General features: G+C 37.4%; 1 protein-coding gene across 3 annotated transcripts in view; it reads right to left on the bottom strand.

Annotated features, from left to right (window-relative positions):
• Nucleotides 1-22,381, bottom strand: part of LOC150079328 (uncharacterized) — a 486,833-nt gene that overhangs the window by 405,650 nt on the left and 58,802 nt on the right. For all 3 annotated transcript variants that reach the window (XM_090382736.1, XM_090382738.1, XM_090382737.1), the window contains exon 4: nt 3,696-3,950. In XM_090382736.1, coding sequence (XP_090238862.1) covers nt 3,696-3,950 — 255 coding nt within the window. The remainder of the gene's footprint in view (nt 1-3,695; nt 3,951-22,381) is intronic.

Raw genomic sequence — 22,381 nt, 5'->3', positions numbered from 1 at the left:
ATCATTAATAATTTACTATGGTATACTTCAGACATCACTAAGGATCATTAACTATATTTGGAATTGCTGATAACATATGTTTGACCATACAATATTGACCATACAATTATTTATTGATACATTCTCTATCAATAAATCATTTTTGAATTATTTATTGATAGAGAATGTCCAGAACAGATTTTAAAACTCCAACTTCTTTGATTAATAATAGTAAATGTTTAAGATATTTTGAATTTTCAAAATTAATCAGGAGAAACTTTTCAATATTTATAAACAAAACGTTTTTACTTTTTGGATCAGATTAATCAGGTCATTGCAGGGTGCTAGTCTTCAGATGTTGCAATTTATAGAACTAAAATCTGTCTTGGTAAGACCATCCTTTTGTTCCCTTCACCAATCTCATTGTCCATTTCTGCACCCGTTCTAGCAAATCTACAGCCTTCCCAAAATGAGGACGTGGCCTAACCATTGCCTTATACAACAGGCTAATCACTTTCTTGTCACTACTAGAAAGATTCCTGTATATCATAGACAAAACCCCATGAGCTGTCCTGGCAGCCAGTCTGCACTGCTCAAAGAACTTCATATCTGACTGCACAATTACCCCCTGGTCTTTTTCATTTTCCACTGCCCTGTATGTTTCAACCACACAGTTGACAAATTAATGAGATTACTACTACCCACATGCAGTACCTTGCATTTGTCAATGTTAAACTTCAATTGCCACTTATCATCCCATCTGTCTAATTTTTTAGACCTTATTGCGGTAATTTACTCTGATTGCTATCATTAACCACCCTACCAACCTTCGTATCATCTGAAAACTTGGACATTAAGCCTGACATACCACCATTAATATCATTAATAAATAAAGAAAACAACAATGGCCCCAGCACTGAACCCTGGGGGACTCCATTAATAATATTAGTCCATGAACAGTAGTATCCATTAATAACCACTCTGTCTTCTCCCGCTCAACCATCCCTTTATCAGAGCAACAACTTGCCCTTAATGTATACTGCTCCAAATTGTACAGCAGTCTTTTATGTGCAACAGTATCAAAAGCTTTCCTGAAATCCAAGTATATGATATCAAAATTATTTTTGATATTTAGTTCCTTTGTTACTGCATCATAGTATCCAATCTGACTGGTCGGACAAGTTGCCCCTAAATCATCATTATACTGTGATTGCAATATAAGTGCATTTCAGTCTAGATGATTCGGCATTACTTCTTTAACCAGTGTCTGCAATATTTTCCCCAGAACAGAAATTAATTACTCTTGTCACCCTTTGATCCCCCCCTCTGTGATTGGGGATACATTTTCACATCTCCAGTCCATAAGAACCTCTCCTGAATCCAACAATTCTCTCATGATTATTGCTAAGGGTTTGCTTACCTCCATTGCTGCCTCCCTTAATATAATTGGATGTTGAGTACTGTACAATGGGCAACATTTGTTATTGGTATTAAGGATTGCTATAGACAGAGACATTTCATAAATCCAAACAATGTCTTTGTTTCATAAAATTGTTTAATAATAATTTTGTGGGAAAAATTCATTCTATTTAAATTAAATTTAACAACATTCCAGCTATATTTTAACTCTAGTAGGAAGTAAAATATGACCATGTTTAAAAAGATATGCTGAACATTGAATACAAGCTTTTTAGGATTTTTTTTTTTTTTTTATCTCATGGCTTTTGTCTCCAATCAATCCCAGGTCCTAGGCAGTTACTCATTCATACTTGGAATGAGAAAGTGAGGACACTATCCAACATAAGGACAAGGAAGGCTGTTCAGACCAACAACTGTTTATTAAGCCTATGAAAAAAGGAGAAACCACCTCACTGTATCATACTTTATACTTGTGAACTCTGTTTCTATCACAATGTACTACAGGAATACTTTAATCAAATGTATTCACTCAAATTCTCCTATCTTCAACAAACTATGCAGAGTGCTAGTTCAACTGCTAAAGTTTCATGTACAGTTAACCCCTTGATATAAGTCTGCTTTCCTATAACATGTAGCTGTTCTAATCAGTTAATAACATATAAAATTAGAGAATGACTTGCTTTTTGGATGTTCACAGTAAGGTCAGTGATAATTAACTATAACAAAATATGCTGTGATCATGATACCTATACGTCCACCTGTAATATCTTGGCAATCAATTAAATGTATGCATCATTTTTAAGAAAAAATATTAACCCAACTATATTTTTGTAGTAATACCATGGAAACAAGCCTGTCATACAGGTGTGGTGTCATTTGCAAAAAAACAGTCCAACGTTCATATCTCTAATGGGTTAATGTTCATATTATGCCTAAGTCTGAAAGCAAACTGACTCTATACTCTATTATGACAGGGTAAGGGAGAACAGACATCTACCTAAATGCCCTTCCAGAATATATATTTTTAATATGGCTTGGAATGTCGATATTTTTCAGTAATAAAAAGAATGGGTATCTTTCTAAAAGCCTATATAATTTTGATTGAGAGAATATCTTTATTGCGACACTAATATGAAGTTTAAGAAATACATGCTGCATTAGCCACTAATAATCCAGGATTTAATTGCTTGTTTAACTACAGTTAGTGCCTACTAAATGTTTTCAGTAAGCACCAACCTAGGACAGACCAGACAAATATTACAGATAAAAAAAAAAAAAAGTTATCCAGAAATTTTTCAGTAATACCATAATTTTTTCTGTGATAATGATGATGCACAACTATTAACTCTAACAAACTAGAAGGCATATGCCATCTAGCCCGTTATAAATATAAATAATGGTTTGAGTGAAATTGGCACAATACAAATCTGCACAGAATGAACATATTGTCTGTTTCCAAACTAACTTCTTTTTTTATCATTTTGAACCAAATGAACACATTCAAGAATGCCTGAAAATTTTGCTTTTTACCTCTTTTTATTTCTTTAAACTTCCTTAACCAAAATATATATTCCAAGCATGTAGATTTAATAGCAGGTATATTTCTGTGTTTTTCAAACCTACTCAAGCAAGCTGAACATTGGAGTACATGCAAATCACTGAATCATATGCAAAAATATTTTTTTGAAAATTATCTCATATGCAAAGTGCAAATCACTAAAAAGTCCTACATATTAAATACAAAATATAACACCAAATGCAGCAATTTTAGAGGGAAAAAAATGTTAGTGGTATACTGAGAAAAAGACCAGTCAAGTCACATGAATGTGGGTGAAGTGACAATGAAAATTATTGTCGCTTCACCCACATTTTTGGAGTTGTGAAGCAACTGAAAAATAAAAGCTAAGGACAGGAAAACATGTGCAGCTCATAAATTCAGGTATTAATCATCTATACACAAACATCTATTACAATGAAACTAAAGATTTTTAACGTTTTAAATGAGAAAAATACAAAATTTTGTGCAGTATTAATATGAGCAGCCAAATAAAACTTTAAAATGATCAATACTAACATGTACTTAAACTTGTCCAAATACTTCAAACAAGTTTAAACTGAAATAAACATAATTTTGGTCCCTTGAACTTTGAATTAACCAGTTTTACTGAATTTCAGCTGGTGTTCTAATTTTTATTTAGTTTAAATAAACACTATGAACTTAACAACGATACTTTTCATATTATGCAAAACTGTTTATTAAGCCTATGACAGAAAAAAAAAAAAAAGCAGAAACGAACCTCACTGTATCGTACTTTATACCTTTGAACCCTGCTTCTATGCTTCTGAACAGCAGTCACAAGTTGTTCTTTCGTTATTCCATCTAAATTTAAGGATGGACCTTCATCAACTTCACTTTCAATGTCAGACTGAGGAATGTAAGCTGCTTCTTTCTGAAAGTTCTGTGATATCAACTGCTGAACTTCTGAAAATATAGAATTTAATCTGCCACCAGAATTATAGCTACCAAATGTATCTGTTCTCTGATTTTCAACCTGAAATTAAAAAAAAATATATATATATATATATTTTTTTTTTTTTTTTTTGATAATAATAAACTGATTACAAATTCACATGATTTCAAATGATAATTTTTTTTACATCATAATGTAGTGTACTGGGATTTAATTATCTATTAACATGAAAATGAAGGGTCTAACAGTTAATGCATTCACTGAATAAATTTCAAAAAAAAAAAAAAAAAAAAGTACTGCCTTTGCATGTGTTTGTAAACAAAGTAAGAAAGGTTGAAGTTAATGTTCTAAAATGTTAACAAACAACAAAAATGTAAATGGATAATGACTAAGAAAAATTTATAAAAGCAAAGTTGGACCACAAAATGATTAGCTAACACCTAGATAATCAAGTTTTTTGTACTATAATTTCAAACTAATTTTTTTAAATATACAAATGACAAATACAAAAGCAAAGGAAATCCAGTGTAGAGCACTGATTTTTAAATAAGCATAATAAATCCAGTGTATTTTTTTTTTTTTTTTTTTATGCAGAGGAAGCAATATTTGTGATATTTTTATGCCAAAAATAAATTAAAAATCAGGATACTTCCCAATAGATATATGTGATTACATCTATAAATCTGTGTCATCAACGATGGGCATGGAGCAGGGGACATGTGTTGTCTCATATATAATGTGGCTCCTGCACATTTAGTCTGGTACACTGTGATGAGACAAAACCCTATAAAATGGCCAGAAGTGAGGTATAATGATTTGTTTGTGTAGTGTATTGTGTGTGTGTGTGTGTGTGTGTGTGTGTGTGTGTGTGTGTGTGTGTGTGTGTGTGGTGCTGTTTAGTTATTTCTGGCCACTTTGCTACTAGAAAGTGGTCACCAGGAAGGCTGCTTCAAAGTACCCATCCAAGTCACAAGTAGACAGGCTGCAATTACATATGTACTGTCCTCAAAGAATTAAATATAGAAGATATAACAGTGCAAGTCCCATGAAACAGCATTCCTTACTATAAAAAAAATTGCACAATACCAAAAGAGAACTCTTTTATGGCAGAGCCAGCAAAATCCCATGCTGCCAGAAGCCCAAACTAGTGACACCAACAAACCCACCGTAGAAACTAGTCTGCAAAACAAAAAAAAAAAAAAAATTTTACAAACCTTGAATATCAATACAAAAAATTATACATGCTTAATTGATTAAGTCCAATACACTCAGCATGAATTGTTGAGGAGGCTTCCATCCTGCAGTGGGTTGATAATGGTTGCACTTTACTTTTTACTTTTTAATACAGAGTGGGCGTTCACATAATTTAAGTCTAATAAACCTAATACTCTGTATATACACAAAAATTTGAGCATATATACACAATTAGGAAAGTACAGAACATAGTCCATATAGATTAAATTAATATAAATTACTGCTTTAAAAAAAAAAAAAAGTAAAAAGTGCAGCCATTATCAACCCACTGCAGGATAGAAGCCTCCTCAACAATTCATGCTAAGGGAAATGGACCATAATCTGCCACACTGGTCCAGTGCGGGTTGGCAGATCGACCGTATTCAGCAGACAGGGGCTTGAACCCCAGTCTACTCAAAGAGCATACGCTACTGCACTCCTGCTCCTGACCACTCGGCTATGGATGGTAACAGGAAGTTAAAAACAACAGCCGTACATTTGTCAACTTAAGTGTCTCGACAGAATGTGCTGTATAATGATCTAGAATCATCAAAATGTTCCTTTTTTCTGAAGCCATTCTTCGTCCACTTTTGATAACCAAGATTGAAAAATTTTGACCATAAGCCACAGGGAAGTTGGTTAACTTCTTTAAAACATCTTGGCTTGGTAAACTTATCAATCACAAGTGGGCATAGTTTTGTACTGCCATTTGAATTGCAGCATAACAGAATGTGTCTTTGTTTACTTAATTTTCCACCATGACAAGACTCTCCTCAAACAGCAAATGTTTTGTTTGGCAGCAAATCATAAAATAAACCTGTCTCGTCGATTAAAAATATCTTTTGCCTCATATTTTTCAAGGATGGACCGTACAGAACACAACCAGTCTGTAGCCTTTTCCTTGTCGACTAATCAAGACTTGGCGCAAACATTCTGCGAAACCAAGTTATTCCTGTCTTTAAATCTTTGGAGCCATCCACTTCTGCTGAAATCACTAATTCAAATGTTGCTGAGCTAGATAATTTGCACTTTCTTGCAAAATTGGGCCTGATATTGGCAAATTAGATGCACACATTTGTTGGTACATTCGAACCGTGGCGCCTCCGTAGCCAGGTGGGCAGGAGCAGCAGTGCATAGCACATGCTTCTTGATTAGACCGGGGTTCGAGCTCGTGAGCTACCAAATGCGGAGGATGCAGAAAGGTCAGGGAATGACCACCGCATATCCCCGGAGCAATATAGCCTTAGTTGCTAATGCTCCTAAAAACCAAATAACAACAACAACAACAACTCGAACCATTTTGTTTCATGCTCCTCGTGTTTTGAACAAGGAATTCGTTTCCTGTTTTTTATTGCTACTCCAGCGTCATGCAGTTCAAGTTTGTTTTGATTTTTCAGTATTGTAGATGAAGTAGGCAAAGGGATGTAGCATTCCTTTGCAATGTCTGTTTTGCTAAGTTCAATCCTATCAGCCTCTTGTATAATTTTCAGTTTAATTTCCGGTTCAACTCTGTCAATTTATGTTTTGTAACCATATCACTACTAGATGAGATTTAATATAAACAAACTTTAAATTAATTTAAAGACAAGTTCTGAAAAAGACATCAGCTTAGATAAAATGGCACAAAAAGTAGATTACTGTATACTGTAGCAAAAGACTCTTTGAACTGGCTTACCAATTGCAATTGACCTTAATCCCGTGGAGAGCGAGGGAGTGTATGTAAACAAATTAGAAAAACTGTTTTTATTCTTTTGTTAATTTAGCATGATGTTTTTCAGAGCGCACTTATGTTGTAGCCACAAAGTAGTAAGATATGTTACTACTCTGTGGTTGCAACTACTATAAATTGATTTTGTTTATACAAAAATAATTTCTAACAAGTCAGTGCATTCTTTGGGAAGCAGGGAACTGGATGGCCAGAGGCAGTAATAGGGGCAATAATCGGACAACTGTGCCAAGATTTGTATTAAATGTACAAAATAACAATATTTATTTCTCATGTGGTGAAAACTAATTTTTTAATACATATTAACCGAATTTTGTAATAAACGAATATATTTACATAGAAAAGCATATCCTTTTGCAGGGGAATAGCATGTACTTCATATAAATGAGTACTTTGTATAAACTGAGTTTGTATTAACATTTTACTGTATTTCCTGAAAGTGACAATCTACATAAATTCAAATCTAATGTTAACAAGTATCATCTTTCATCTTCTCAACCTTAAAAAAACTGTGTTTCTGTAAATTTCTGTGTCTGGACACTAAGCATCCAGTTTAACAGAGTTAAGTAAACTAAATTCTAATGGCATGTTTACTCTTTCTCAGATGACACACGTAGGGGTACCAAATTTAAATTTAAAAAAAAATGGATGATTGTGGAATGGATGCGCATAAATTTGCATTGTCTGAGAGTAATTGATTGACAGAATAAACTTACACCTAGTGTAGCAGAAGTAGACAGCTTGAAAAAAATGTAAAAAACAAAAAAAAGTTTGAACTAATTATTAGAAGGCATGGGCAACAAACAAATTTATATATAACGTAACAAATTGAAATTAAAAAAAATGGATAATTGTGGAATGGATGTGTATAAATTTGCATTCAGTCTGATTTACAGAATAAACTTCTACTTAGTGTAGTAGAAGTGAACAGCTTGAAAAAAATTGAAAAAAACTTTAAAAAAAAAAAAAAAATATATATATATATATATATATATGAAGTAATTATTAGAAGGAATGGGCAAAAGTATATATATATTTTTTTTTTGGTAGATGCTGCATAAGCTTTGCTTTCTTGTATCATATTTCCATTTCTAATACTAAAAATAAATATGATATTTATTTAGTTGCATTTGTACTTGGAATATACTAGTATAAAAGATATAACTGTACAATAACTTTATATCAATTTTGCCTGTTCTTAAAATTAACTAATGTAGTAACATCTTTATTTGGATTATGAATAGTAATGCAGTATCTAAAATCTACTGGGTTAGTGCACTCACTATTCAATTTTGCTATTGCTTGTTATATAATGATGGTTCAAACTGATTTTCTTAAAAAGAAATAAAATGTAAAAGTACTCATCTTGGACTGTAACACATTCACATAATTTGTTTTGTTAAAAGAGAGACTAAACAATCTCGGTCATGTTAAATTATTGTGCCAATCTGTTGTAGACAATACACACAAATCAGCCATTTTACCAGTAAGCACCAATAGCCTCAAATCAGCATATAGACACATGACAATACAGAAGGATTATGGTTTCTATGGCAATTCTACAGAGCAAACCAGATTAAATGAACATGTTACACTAGGTACTGAACACAAAAAGGCTGCCAAAATGTACTTTTAAGAACTAATTCATATACCACTGTTAGCTAGTGATAACCATGTATTACAAATAATGTAATGTAATATATACCACTGTTTTTGAACAACATACATGGGCCAACTGAATTTGCTATGAAATGCACTGATCTCATATTGCAAAGGAAAGTCATTACAAGGAAACAGCGGCTGAAGTTTGATCTGCAAACGATAAGTGTTTTGCATATTTTTACAGTATTTTTGATTGATTGACGTATTAAATTGTGTTTTACAAAGATATTAAACAGGCTCAGTAGTGTTCATTAGCTTGTTTTTTTTTAATTTAGCTAGTGATTATTGTAAGTTACAACTCACTGCTTGTACCACTATTGTATCAGTGTTCAACAGGAAGATCGTAGAACGTAACGAGCAGTGCAAAAGAATACTACATTTTTAATCATGTTAAATAAGTATTGAAGATTTTAATCACTTGTAGGGCATATATCTTATATTTAGCTAAGGATATACGTAATTAATATTGTGATCATTATAGGATAGCATAACTTGATAGCATATATCTCGTACTTGATAGCATAAGGTATAACGTAAGAACTAAACAGCATAATATGTATCACTGCATTAGCTTAGCGCAGTATTGTAAATTAAATTTATCAACTTTATTACTTTTCATTGTTAATCAATTAAATAGTATTTAAATGGAAATCTTGCCCCAGACTAAATCAGCAAAGCAACAAACACAAAGTAGTGGGAATGCTGTGACTCAGGAGAGAACCGGAGGGGGGGGGCAATTCTCCAATGCATCTTAGCCTAAAAAAAGTGCAACTTTTGGAATGTTTGCAGATTTTCTGGAACAGGACATCATCTAGCCATGGAGGATGTCTTTGTGTGTGCTAGGTGCAGAGACCGGCAAGAAATTAGGTGCCAACTCAGTGTTCTGATGGGCGTTTAAAAGAGTCTGAAAAGTAGGGTAGATGCCCTCGAAGGAATTAATATTATTATTAGCCATATGGTGCAAGGAAGCCTGAGGCTTATGCTGCACCAGCCAAAAAAAATTTCTGAGTTACTCTGTGTGTGTGTGTGTGTGTGTGAGAGAGAGAGAGAGAGAGAGAGAGAGAGAGAGAGAGAGAGAGAGAGAGAGAGAGAGAGAGAGAGAGAGAGAGAGAGAGAGAGAGTTTTGTTTGTTTGTTATTTGGTTTTTTTTAGGAGCATTAGCAACTAAGGCCATATTGCTCCGGGATATGTGGTGGTCATTCCCTGACCTTTCCGCATCCTCCGTATTTGATGGTGACAGGCTCGAACCCCAGTCTAATCAAAAAGCGTGTGCTACGCACTGCTGCTCCTTCCCACCTGGTTACGGAGGTGCCTTGTTTGCTTGTTATTTGGTTTTTAGGAGCATTAGCAACTAAGGCCATATTGCTCCAGGGATATGCGATGGTCATTCTCTGACCTTTCCGCATCCTCCGTATTTGGTGGGCACGGGCTCGAACCCCGGTCTAATCAAGAAACGTGTGCTACGCACTGCTCTCCTGCCCACCTGGCTACAGAGGAGCCTGAGAGAGAGAGAGAGAGAAGGAAATCGTGAAGAAAGAGAAGAATGATGATATCCAGCTGAGAACCCTGGGTGTGCCAAGCCCATACTCACCAGATGTGAGCCCCTGGGGTTGTATGGGAGCCACATCAAGCTCTCAGCTGTCCAACTCAATGCCAGAGCTCACTCTTGTGCATCAGGCAACACAGCAGCAATCTTCATGGCAGAATGCGCTGGTCCCACAGGAGCTAGTTATTGTAGGTGACTCTATTGTCAGGGGGACGGGAAATATATTATGCAAAAAGAATAGGTGGATAGGACCAGGGTAAGTCTGCTAGGGGCACAAGTTGATGATGTTGTAGAGCAGATGACATCTTTTAAGAGCAGAAAGCAGGGGTAGGCCATCCCAAGGGCGCCAGGGGTGCACTACACCCATGCACCAATGTTAAAGGGGAGCCTGAAAACTTAACTTACATGCACATATGAAGAAAAGTTTTAAGTGGGTGCCAAATTGCAATTGGCACCCTGGTGCCACATACCCTAGGACTGCCCCTGCACAAAGGGTGATGTTGTACACGTCACTAAACAGTAAGAGCAGGAGATCTGCAAACTTACTTAACAAGTACAGGTCAATGTTGAGAAAAAGTTGCGAGTTGGTGGATTAAATTTGAAAGTGTCTGCAATTCTGCTCAATAGGAAGGAGCATATTATGAGAGCCTTGTCAATCAATTCAGCCCTGGAGAGACTGTGCAAGGGTCATGGTGTAAAATTTTTCCCGGCATGGCCTGTGCTTGTTAACAGGAGAAACTGCTTCTACAGGGATGGGATACACTTAAATCGAAAGAGTGCAAGAATATTTGCTGATGCTATTGAGGCAGTGTTAGATGGGTCGGAAAACTGCTAGCTTCGAAGGATTCACAGACTAATACATTAACAGTAGCTGTAGGCAGAGGCCAAAGTGATTCTTGCTTCTATTGAAATGAGCAGCAGTCTGGAAAGCAAGATGCTGGGGATTTCCAGGACTGCTGGGAGTTATCATGGAACAAGTAAACACATGGGCAGTGTTAGGATAGCTAAGAGTAAGAACAGATGCATGTACACCAATGCTAAAGCTGCAGCCATTATCAACCCACTGCAGGATGGAAGCCTCCTCAACAATTCATGCTGAGGGAAATGGACCATAATCTGCCACGCTGGTTCAGTGCGGGTTGGCAGATCGACCGTATTTAGCAGTCAGGGGCTTGAACCCCGGTCTACTCAAAGAGCGCGTGCTACTGCACTCTCGCTCCTGGTCACTCGGCTACGGGGACACCAATGCTAGGAGTTTAGTAAATAAATTTCATGACTTTGAGGTGCTGGTCAAGACATCAAAGGTAGATATTGTTGGGATATCAGAGATGTGGTGTCACACAGATATAAGGAATGCAGAATTAGAATTGGAGTACAATGTGCACAGAAAGGATAGACAGTATAGAAAGGCAGGAGGGATTATGCTGTTAGTTAATAAACACACAAAATCTATGGAAGTGCATCCAGCTGACATGTGTGGACAGTGCAATGTTGAGTCAGTTTGGTGTGATATTAGCACTGGGAAAACAAAATTGAGGGCAGGAGTGTGTTATAGGCCTAATGACTCATGAGTACAATGAACCACTGTACAGAGAAACAGAGTAGACCAGTAAATCTGATTGTCTTATAATGGGGAATTTTAACTTCCCAGATATTGACTGGAACTTGTGGATTGGTCACTTGCAACACTAGCAAGGCTTTTGTGGGATTTACTGGATTCTGCAACAGCATGTTCGGGACACAACCGGAGCCTGATTTTGTTGTAGCTAAACGTCAAAAGACTGACATTGACAGAATCCAAACTCAAACATTCCTTATTATACATTCAACTCAAGAACCTTGGAAAACTGGCCATTCCTAGTGCAGCAATGCCTTGCCTAGAAAGTATTATAGGTACTCCCAAGACAGTTTGCTGTTTAAGATCGGTAGACTTACTAGTTGAAGTTTCTAAAGGGAACACTCCTTAGAAAATGCCAGATATGCTTCTCTGCAGTTAAGACATCTGGGTGTTGTAGCTGTGCAATCAATATTAGTGTGTGTGAAGTGGATCCACATGTGACAAGGTAGCTGCTCCTCTGCAGACTGTCTATGAGTGCCCAAACGTCTGGCACTTGTAGCAGCATAAGGGATTTGGAATGTAGGCTTTTAACAGGGCAGTTAAGATAACCTGCTTTGATCACTGTTGGTGGTTTGGAGTTAGCAAAAGTGAGTATTATGTTCCGAATGGGAACTAGTATACCATCCTTCTTTGTCATAATTCATCTGACATTGATGACTATTGATCTTGCAGTTCTTGTTTTAGCTCTTCAGCTGACATGTTGATGAAGCCCCGTTCAGTGATAATACCTCTTGACATGATCAGAAATACATGTGGTGAAACAATAACAGAAGTTCCACCAAAAGTTTTTTTAGTTGTAGTAGTTGCTCAGACTATCGAGCAGTGGCAACTTCAACTAGTAAGTCTTTCGATCTTAAACGACAAACTGTCTTGGGAGTACCTATAATACTTTCAAGGCAAGGCATTTCTGCATTAGGAATGGCCAGTTTTCCAAGGTTCTTGAGTTGAATGTATAATAAGGAATGTTTGAGTTCGGATTCTATCTATGTCAGTCTTTTGACATTTAGCTACAACAAAATCAGGCTCCAATTGTTTTCACCCTGTGAGGTTTTCATCTATGCACCCAGCGGATTTCTGGGCTATAGGAACTGTTTGCTCCATTTCACCCTGAAGGGAGAGCTTTTTTCCCCTTCCAGATTACTGACCCAGCCACATGGAGGCAGGAGCAGTGTCACCTTTGTGACCAAGCAGTAGGGGGATAGTAATAAAAAGGAGAAACTAAGAAAAGAAAGGTTGCTTTTCCTCCTGATCTAGTACAATGCTTCCTTTACTGAAGATTATTTAATTTGAGTGTTAAGGTAATGATGAAAACAAGGAAACAAATTTTATTTTTTCAACAGAGAGTGCAAATTCACAGAATTTGCACTCTCTGTTGATCACAAAATCACAAAATCACCTGGGGCTTTTTCAGTATAGAAATTAATTTATTTTCAGAAAATCAGTATTTGAAGCCACCCGAGAATGGAATATGTCAAAATTACTGAACTCCAGCTTAAATGTTAAGTTCTACACACACACACACACACACACACACACACACACACACACACACACACACACACAGAAAGAAATAAAGGCATGCTTGTTGTAACTAGGTTGTATCAATGGACCTTAAGTCACTGTGGCAATGTCAAGCTGATGTGTGGAATCATTTTAGATAAGTAACTCTATATCACATTATCATTCAGTTAATGGCACAGTGCTTACTAATTGTATAACAGCTTATATACAGTGTGTGCATATGTGTGTAAGTGAATTACATTTTCCAATTTTAATACAAGAGAATATTAGTACTATTAGTAGTGGAAAATGATGCAGAAAAGCATACTTATACAGCATTAGCCCAAAAAAAAAAAAAAAAAAAAAACAGCTTGTTATTTGGTTTTTAGGAGTATTAGCAACTAAGGCCATATTGCTCCAGGATATGCAGTGGTCATTCCCTGACCTTTCCGCATCCTCCGTATTTGGTGATGACGGGCTCGAACCCTGGTCTAATCAAGAAGCATGTGCTACGCACTGCTGCTCCTTCCCACTTGGCTACGGTGGCGCCAAAAAAAAAAAAACAGCACTTTCCATATCCATCCCCTCTAATAGTTTGTCTGGTTCTTCCTTGTATTTATTAAAACTACCCACTTCCACAAAAACAGTTGGAATCTTGTTCAAACAATCAACTATCAATCTATCAACAATCAATCTATCCTGCAACTATCCTTCCTCAATTTGAATTTATGGCCCTCACATGTGTGGTCAGAGCAAGAGGAAGAATGCATTAACACTGGACTTGATCAATATATTCAAAGCTTAAACACCTCAATCAGATCACCTTGCAAGTGCTTAGGTTACGTACAATGCAATTTGCAGAACTGAAGGCTTTCTAGGTGAAAGCACCCTTTTGTTTCCCCCTTATCTGTTCCAACAGATCCACATTCTTCCTAAAATGGGACTTCCAGACCTGTATGTAGTACTCAAGATTCAGCCTAACCATTGCCTTATACAATGGGGTAATCACCTCATTAACCCTGCTAACAAAATTCATCAAAATCATTAACAAAACTCCATGAGATAGCCTAACAGTCTGTCTGCACTGCTCAGAGAACTTCATATCTCGGATTATTGCTCCCATATGCAGTACCTTTCATTTGTCAATGTTAAACTTCAACTGCCACTTCTCAGTCTATCTGCCTAATTTTTCTAGATCATGTTGCAGTAGCATGTCTTGATTACTGTCATTAACCACTCTGCCAACCTTTATATCGTCTGCGAACTCAGACATTAAGAATGCCATATCTTTATCAATATCATCAATAAATAAGGAAAACAACAATAGGTCCACTATTGAACTATGTGGGACTCAACTAATACCATTAGTCCACAAACAGCAGTGACCACTGATAACCATTTTGTTTTCTACCACTCAACTATCCCTTTGGGAACTGTGATTCACTTACACAGCAGTGATTATAGTTTGGTTTCCATTCTTATATGTGTGTGAATATATATATATATATATATATATATATATATATAAAAGTGTAAAAATAAAATGTTTAATAATAAAAATAAAATATTTAATTATAAAAATAAATAAAGAAAGAAATAGATGACCGCAAATGTCAGTGCCTGTATAAGCAATATTCACAGCTCTAATATACACACACAACATGAAAAAAAAAAAAAAAAAAAAAAAGTATATATATGTGTGTGTGTGCATATACACCGATGAGCCAAAACATTATGACTACATACCTAATATGATGTTGGTCCTCCACGTGCAGCCAAAACAGCTTGTACCCAGCGAGGCATGGACGCTACAAGATTTCTAAATGTGTCTTGTGGTATCTGGTACCAACACATAACCAGCAGATCCTTTAACTCCTGTAAGGCCCATGGTTGAGATGCCGCAGATCAGAGTTGCTGTTCCAACACAAATCACAGATGCTTGATGGGATTGATGTCTGGGGAATTTGGAGGCCAGGGCAATACCTGGAAGTCTTTCTCATGTTCCAAGAACTAGTCTCTAATAATACAGGCAGTGTGGCATGGTGCATTATCCTGCTGAAAGATGCCACTGCCAGTAGGGAAGACCGTTGCCATGAAAGGGTGTACCTGGTCAGCAATAATGTTTAGGCAGGTAGTAGACGTCAGAGTGCCCAGCACATGGATGACCGGACTCAGGGTATCCCAGCAGAACATCGCCAAAAGCATGACACCGCCGCCACCGGCTTGTTTTCGTCCCACGGTGCCTTCAGACGCCAACACGTCTCCATGTAAAAAATGCACACGTACCCGGCCGTTCACATGGTGCAACAGGAAATGTGATTTGTCAGACGAGATGACCATCTTCCAATCACTCAAGGTCCAGTTTCGATGCTCGTGTGCCCATTGTAGGCGCTGTCACTGGTGAACCATAGTTAGCATGGGCACTCAAAGCACCTGCGGCTACGCAGTCCCATTTTCAGCAGGGTTCAATGTACTGTATGTTGTGACACATTACTCCCATTACCAGCATTCCAATTACAGGAACTCCAACTTACATAATACTCGACTTACAGAAATTCAACTTAATGTAACTTTTTCCTGGCCCATACAAACTTGAAAAAATCGTGGAAATGTATTTTGCATTCCGTGGGAATAAATGGAGGTATCGTGAAAATATATTATTAATGTGACCCCAATAACACATTGATTTTTTTTTTTTTTCTAATTCATTCCAAGTCCTTGGAAGTTGAAAATTTCGCTATATTACTAAGCTATTTATCTCTCTAAAAGGTCATATTTATAATGGAAATTGCACTATCCTTTCATCGTTATCATATGTTCCCGTTATAAGAATCAATTTTGAACGCCTTTGTGATATTTTTCTAAAGCACGTTTCTGGAGGTCACAACCATAAAACAATTTGCACTTTCCGGTTTATTGGGCTTTTCTGTTCGTGCATCTAATTATAAACGGGGAGTAAACTCAATCTTATTGCATTTGCGATAATACCGATAACTGAAATTGTGTGGGTTTTTACACTATTATGGTGAAATGTGTTCCCCTTCACTGAAATCTTCAATCATATAAAATACAAATTTTCAGAAACTTCTCTTCATTCCTATTTACGTATTACAATGATAAAGGGAAAGCAACCAACGAAAGGTGCAAGTGCTGGCAGTGCCAGGAAATGAAACAAAATTGATTTAGAAATGAAGATGAAAATGATTAAGAAGTACAAAGTAAGACAAAGTTTGTCATCTATTGCAAAGGAATTGGGTCTTGCTGCTTCAACAGTAAATACTATTTTAAAGGACAGTGTATGTATAAAAGAATCAATGCACTTAAGATCAACAGTGATCACAAAACAGCGTTCAGGTGTATATCGAAGATGGAACAGCTGTTAATAATATGGATCGAAAATCAGATTCAGAAGTGAGTGAGTGCCCCTGGTTCTAATGACCATTCAAGCAAAAGCAACAAGTATTTATAAAGATATTAAGGATAAGTACGGCAAACCCCAACCCAAGTTTGTGGCAAGCAACGGGTGGTTTAATAGGTTCAAGCATCGCGCTGGTTTCCACAACATTAAAGTATGCAGTGAAGTCGCCAGTGCCGATTCTGCAGCTGCAGAGAAATTTTGTGATGTGTTGGAAAAAATTATTGATGAAGGTGGCTATTCAATGCAACAAATTTTTAACATTGACGAGACTGCTCTGTATTGGAAAAAAAATGCCCGATCAAACATATATTGCCAAAGAGGAAAATACAATGCCAGGTTTCAAGGCATCAAAAGATTGGGCGGTGCTCTTGCTTGGGGCTAATCTTTTCAAGGCATCAAAAGATTGGGCCGTGCTCTTGCTTGGGCTAATGCAGAAGAATATTACAGATTAAAACCACTGCTTGTGTACCGTTCTGGAAATCTTAGTGCATTTAAGGGCATTAATAAAGCCACCCTACCCGTGCATTTTTGAATAAACCAGAGAGCATGGATAACAATATCTCTCTTTGAGGATTGGTTTAAATGCTGCTTCATTCCCGAGGTTGAAAAATATTATAAAGACAATGACGTTCCTTTCAAGATTTTGCTTCTATTAGATAATGCTCCTGGACATCCTATGCATCTAGATGATTTCAATTCGAATGTGAGAGTCAATATTTCTACCGCCAAACACGACTTCACTCATCCAACCTATGGATCAGGGTGTTATTTCGAATTTAAAAGAATACTATTTATGCACAACATTTGCTCAGGCATTGTCTGCAGTAGACAATGAGAAAAAATTTACGTTAAGAGATTTTTGGAAATCTTACAATATTTACCATGCCATCTTAAATATTAATAAGGCCTGGGTAGAAATTACTAAAAGTTGTTTAAATAGTGCATGGAAGAGATAGTGCTTTTACATGCCCATGGCACATAAAAGGCTTCAAAGAATTTGAAAAAGACAAATCATACGAAGAGGTTACAGATAAGATTGTTGTTGTTCTTAAATTTGTTGGTGCATCAGCAACTTAGGCTATAATGCACTGATTATTGTCTAATATCTTCTTCGTTTGTCTTACACATGATATGGCTCATATATTGTGATATTTATATATCAATTCTAGAAAGAGAAAAATGTCATCCATATCATCATGATTTCCTAGAACACACTGTAATGATAACTGGCTGGAGTTATGAAAATGAGAAAAGAAAGCAGTTTTCCATTCTTTCAGATATTTTTTTTTTTTTTTGTCGTTGTTGGCACATCAGCTTCTGTGACCATAATGCACCTCCCAAGGTTTTTGCAGTACTTTGATCCAAGCCCGAGGCGGGATTCGAACCTGCGACCTTTGGGTTGCTAGGCAGGCACTTGACCCACCCAGTTAGCCCGGTCGGCTATTTCAGATATAGCGGGCATTCCATGACGATATGTTTTACTGTTAATGAGCATAAGAAGTTACTGCACTGTGGAGGATCATTATTTGTTAGTAGGTAGCTATGAGTAAGGAATGTATAACCAATGCGTAATCTGGCTAGGATGGTTTCTTCCTTTCTTTTTTGTCTCAGACTGGATTGCCATTGCTTGGGTTCTCTCTTGATTTCAAGAAGTTTATTATTTGCTTGATCTTGCCACATGTGTGTCCACTGTTGTTTATATATCTGTTTGATAAATGGATTTATGGTCAATATAAGGAGTCCTGAAATTAGATGGTATCACATTTGTAGCACATTTAGCAGCTAAATCTGCCTGCTCGTTTCCTGGTATTCCAACATGTCCAGGACAGTCATTACTAGCTGTCCATGTCTGTGAAGTTCTAGTAGCTGTGCCCAAATTTTTTGTACCAGCGGATGACTAGGGAAGAATTTACACTGTAGAGCATTAACAGCACTTAACGAGTCCGTAATGGATTTGGTATACGAGTCTTCTTTGATATTCTCTAGGACTAGAACAATGCCGTATAATTCTGAGGTATAAGTACTGCATTCAGACGGAAGCTGTCTGGAGATGGTGACATTTGGTAATACTACAGCAGTACCAACTTTACTACCAATTTTGGATCCATCTGTATATATTTGAATGGAAGTGCTAAATTCAGAGGAGTGGGTCATATGAATTTGCCTAATGTTGGAATCTGGAAGATTATTCTTTCCCCATTGCTGGAAGTGTCTATCAATATGTATCGGGGGCATTTGCCATGGCTGGGTTTCCATGCTAGTATCCTAAAGTATGTTAGTAAAATTCAGGTCCCAGCTTGTGATAAGAGCTTGACGCCTAATGCCAGATGGTTTATTGAGCCGTGGTTTACTTTCATAAAGTTTACTTCATTTAGGAATAAAGAGATATTGCCATATGGGATGATGTGGAAGGCTGCTGATTTTGGCTGCGTAATTTAGTAACAGAACTTGTCGTCAAAGATGTAGCAGTGGCTCATAGGCTTTGGTATATAGGCTTAAGATTGGTGAAGTACGAAAAGCCCCCAGTGCAACTCGTAGGGCACTATGATGTATGGGATCGAGCCATTTCAGTGCACTTGGTCTGGCCGAGTCATATGCAGGAGACCCATAGTCTAACCTGGATCTAATCAGCGAGCGATATAGCTGTAGCAACACATAGCAATCTGCACCCCATGACATAAAAGAAATTACTCTTAGAAGATTTAGTTTTCTAAGACAACTTGTACAAATATGTTTTATATGTTCCAGGAAGTTTAATTTTTTATCAAATATTACCCAAGGAATCTAATAATAGGCTGGAAAGTAATACGATGAGAATCTAACTGTAGGTCTGGATCAGGATGTAAAAAACGTTTGCGACAGAAGTGTATGGCAGTTGTTTTTGGTTTAGTATTAATAGAGGCATATAATGCAAGAAAGCAAGCTTATGCAGCATCAGCCAAAAAAAAAAAAACGCTCCCATTTCACCCCTCCATTCGTTCCAAACATCTGTTCAGCTCAGCCTTAAACTTATTTAGGCTATCAACTTCCATTAGTATTAGCATTAGTAGCATTAGTAGTTTAGCATTAGCATTAGCATTAGTAGAGGCATTTGATGCAAGAAAACAAGCTTATGCAGCATCAGCCAAAAAAAAAAAAAAAAAAAAAAAACCCACTTCCACTTCACCCCTCTGTTCGTTCAAAATACCTGTCCAGCTGAGCCTTAAACTTATTTAGGCTATCAACCTCCACCACAAGGGATGGAAGTCTGTTCCACCAACCAACCACCCGCTCGCTAAAGGCAAATTTCCGCACGTCTATCCTACATCTGTCTTTCCTCAATTTGAATTTATGCCCTCTCAGGTGATTTTTCTGAGCTAGAGGAAGAATCCCATCAGCATTGAGCATGCTTAAACCATTCAAGGCTTTATACACCTCTATCAGATCACCTCGCTGGTGCCTAGTCTCCAGACACTGTAATTTGCAAAACTTAAGCCTTTCTTCGTAAGAGCACCCCTTTGTTCCATTCACTAATCTTGTTGCCCTTCTCTGTACTCGTTCCAGCAGCTCTACATCCTTCTTGAAATGAGGTCTCCAGACCTGTATACAGTACTCTAGGTGTGGCCTGACCATCGCCTTATACAATGGAATAATCACCTCCTTATCCCTGCTGGAAAAATTCCTGTATATCATTGACAATACTCCATGAGCTACTCTTGCAGCCCATCTGCACTGCTCAGAGAACTTCATATCTGCCTGCACAACCACCCCCAAGTCCCTTTCATTCTCTACCACTGTCAGTGTAGTACCACAGAGTTGATACGTTGCTCTGGGGTTGCTGTTTCCCATTTTACATTTACTTTACATTTATCAATGTTAAACTTCATTTGCCACCTCTCAGCCCATCTGCTCAACCTTTCCAGATCCTGTTGCAGCAGCATAGTGTCAGTAGTGTCCTTGACAACCCTGCCAACCTTTGTATCGTCTGCAAACTTGGACATTAAGCCCGATATACCATCATCAATATCATTTATAAATACAGAAAACAATAATGGACCCAACACTGAGCCCTGAGGGACTCCACTAATAACATCAGTCCACGATGAGCAGTGTCCATTGATTACCACTCTCTGTCTTCTCCCCCTCAACCACCCCTTTATCCATAGCAGCAATTTGCCTCCAATGTCACACTGCCCCAATTTGTGTAGCAGTCTTCCATGTGCAACAGTATCAAAAGCCTTTCTAAGATCCAAGTATATAATATCAAAGTTATTCCCTGCATCCAGTTCTTTTGTGACTGCATCATAGTATCCAATCAAGTTGGTCAGGCAAGACTTCCCCTTAACAAAACCATGCTGTGTCTGAGCTATAACTGAAGTCTTGTCTAAATGATCCTGCAGTGCTTCTTTAACCAGTGCCTCCATTAATTTTCCTGGAACAGAAGTTAAGCTCACAGGTCTATAATTACTTGTGTCAGCCTTTGATCCTCCTTTGTGAATTGGGGTCACATTTGCACATTTCCAGTCTATGGGTACCTCCCCTGAGTCCAAGGAAGCTCTCATAATTATGGCTAAGGGTTTGCTTACTTCCTTTGCTGCCTCCTTTAATATAACTGGATAGATCCCATCCACCCCGGGTGCCTTTCTTGTGTTTATCTTCAACAGTTTCTCCTCCAAATTTTACTCCCAGTTATTTCAAGATTCTGTAGCTTACTGCTAGAGTTGAATACACCTCTGGCATTCCCCTCGCTGAATAACTCCTCATGTGTGAATGTCGATGCAAAATATTCATTTAGTTTGTTAGCTACCTGAGCAGGATCATCAACACTTGACCCATCAATATCAAGTGGACCAATCTGATTCATCCCCTTCCTTCTAGAGTTTACATAAGTAAAGAACTCTTTGCTGTTTTTCTTTGCATCCCTTGCCAAGGATTTCTCGTAATCTGCCTTCACCTGCCTAACCTCCTTTGTAACTTGGTTGCATATCAACTTGTATCTATCATAGGCTTCTGTGTCATGTGTTAATTTGTATGTATCCCATGCATTTTTCTTCTCTGCCATATGCCTCATTAGTTCATCTGACATCCATTTTGGCCTAAACCTTGAACAATATTTCTTAGTTGGTATGTAAAGCCTAGTAGCTTCCAAGATAAGTTCTTTGAATGCTTCCCATTTTGAATTTGCTGTTGGTAACATCATCAGTTGGTCCCACTGTATAGAATTTAAATACTGTCTCAGTCCATCGTAGTCGCCTTTACGGAAGCAATAACCCTTCCCTTTACCCCTAATGGTAGTTACCTCTTTGAGTAAATCCCACTTCAGCACACTGTGATCACTGCCACCTAGTGGTTCATTTATCTGCAGATTCTTAATGCATGAAGAATCACTGCTGATAATCAAATCAAGAGTATTACTCCCTCTAGTTGCCTCCCGAACATGCTGATGTAGAAAACAATCATCCAATAAATCCACAAAAGTCCTGCTAGTGTGTGAGTAACCAGCCCCCAAATTCCAGTCAATATCTGGGAAATTAAAATCTCCCATTATAAGACACTCTGATTTACTGGCCCACTCTATTTCCCTGTACAGTTCCTTATTATACTCATCAGAGTCATTAGGCCTATAGCACACTCCTACTCTCAATTTTGATCTCCCAATGTTTATGTCACACCAAACTGACTCCACACTGCACTGTCCAGCGATGTCGACTGGCTTCACTTCCTTGGTTTTTATGTGTTTCTTAACTAATAACATAACCCCTCCTCCCTTCCTATCCTGTGTATCCTTTCTGTAGACGTTGTATTCCCCAAATTGCAGTTCTGCATCCCT

This window comes from Mastigoproctus giganteus, chromosome 10, assembly GCF_048544385.1.
Source record: "Mastigoproctus giganteus isolate SK-2022 chromosome 10, ASM4854438v1, whole genome shotgun sequence".
NCBI classification, from domain to species: Eukaryota; Metazoa; Arthropoda; class Arachnida; order Uropygi; family Thelyphonidae; genus Mastigoproctus; species Mastigoproctus giganteus.
Note: the sequence above shows the minus strand (reverse complement) of the source record. Positions and strands in the feature narration are given on the sequence as shown.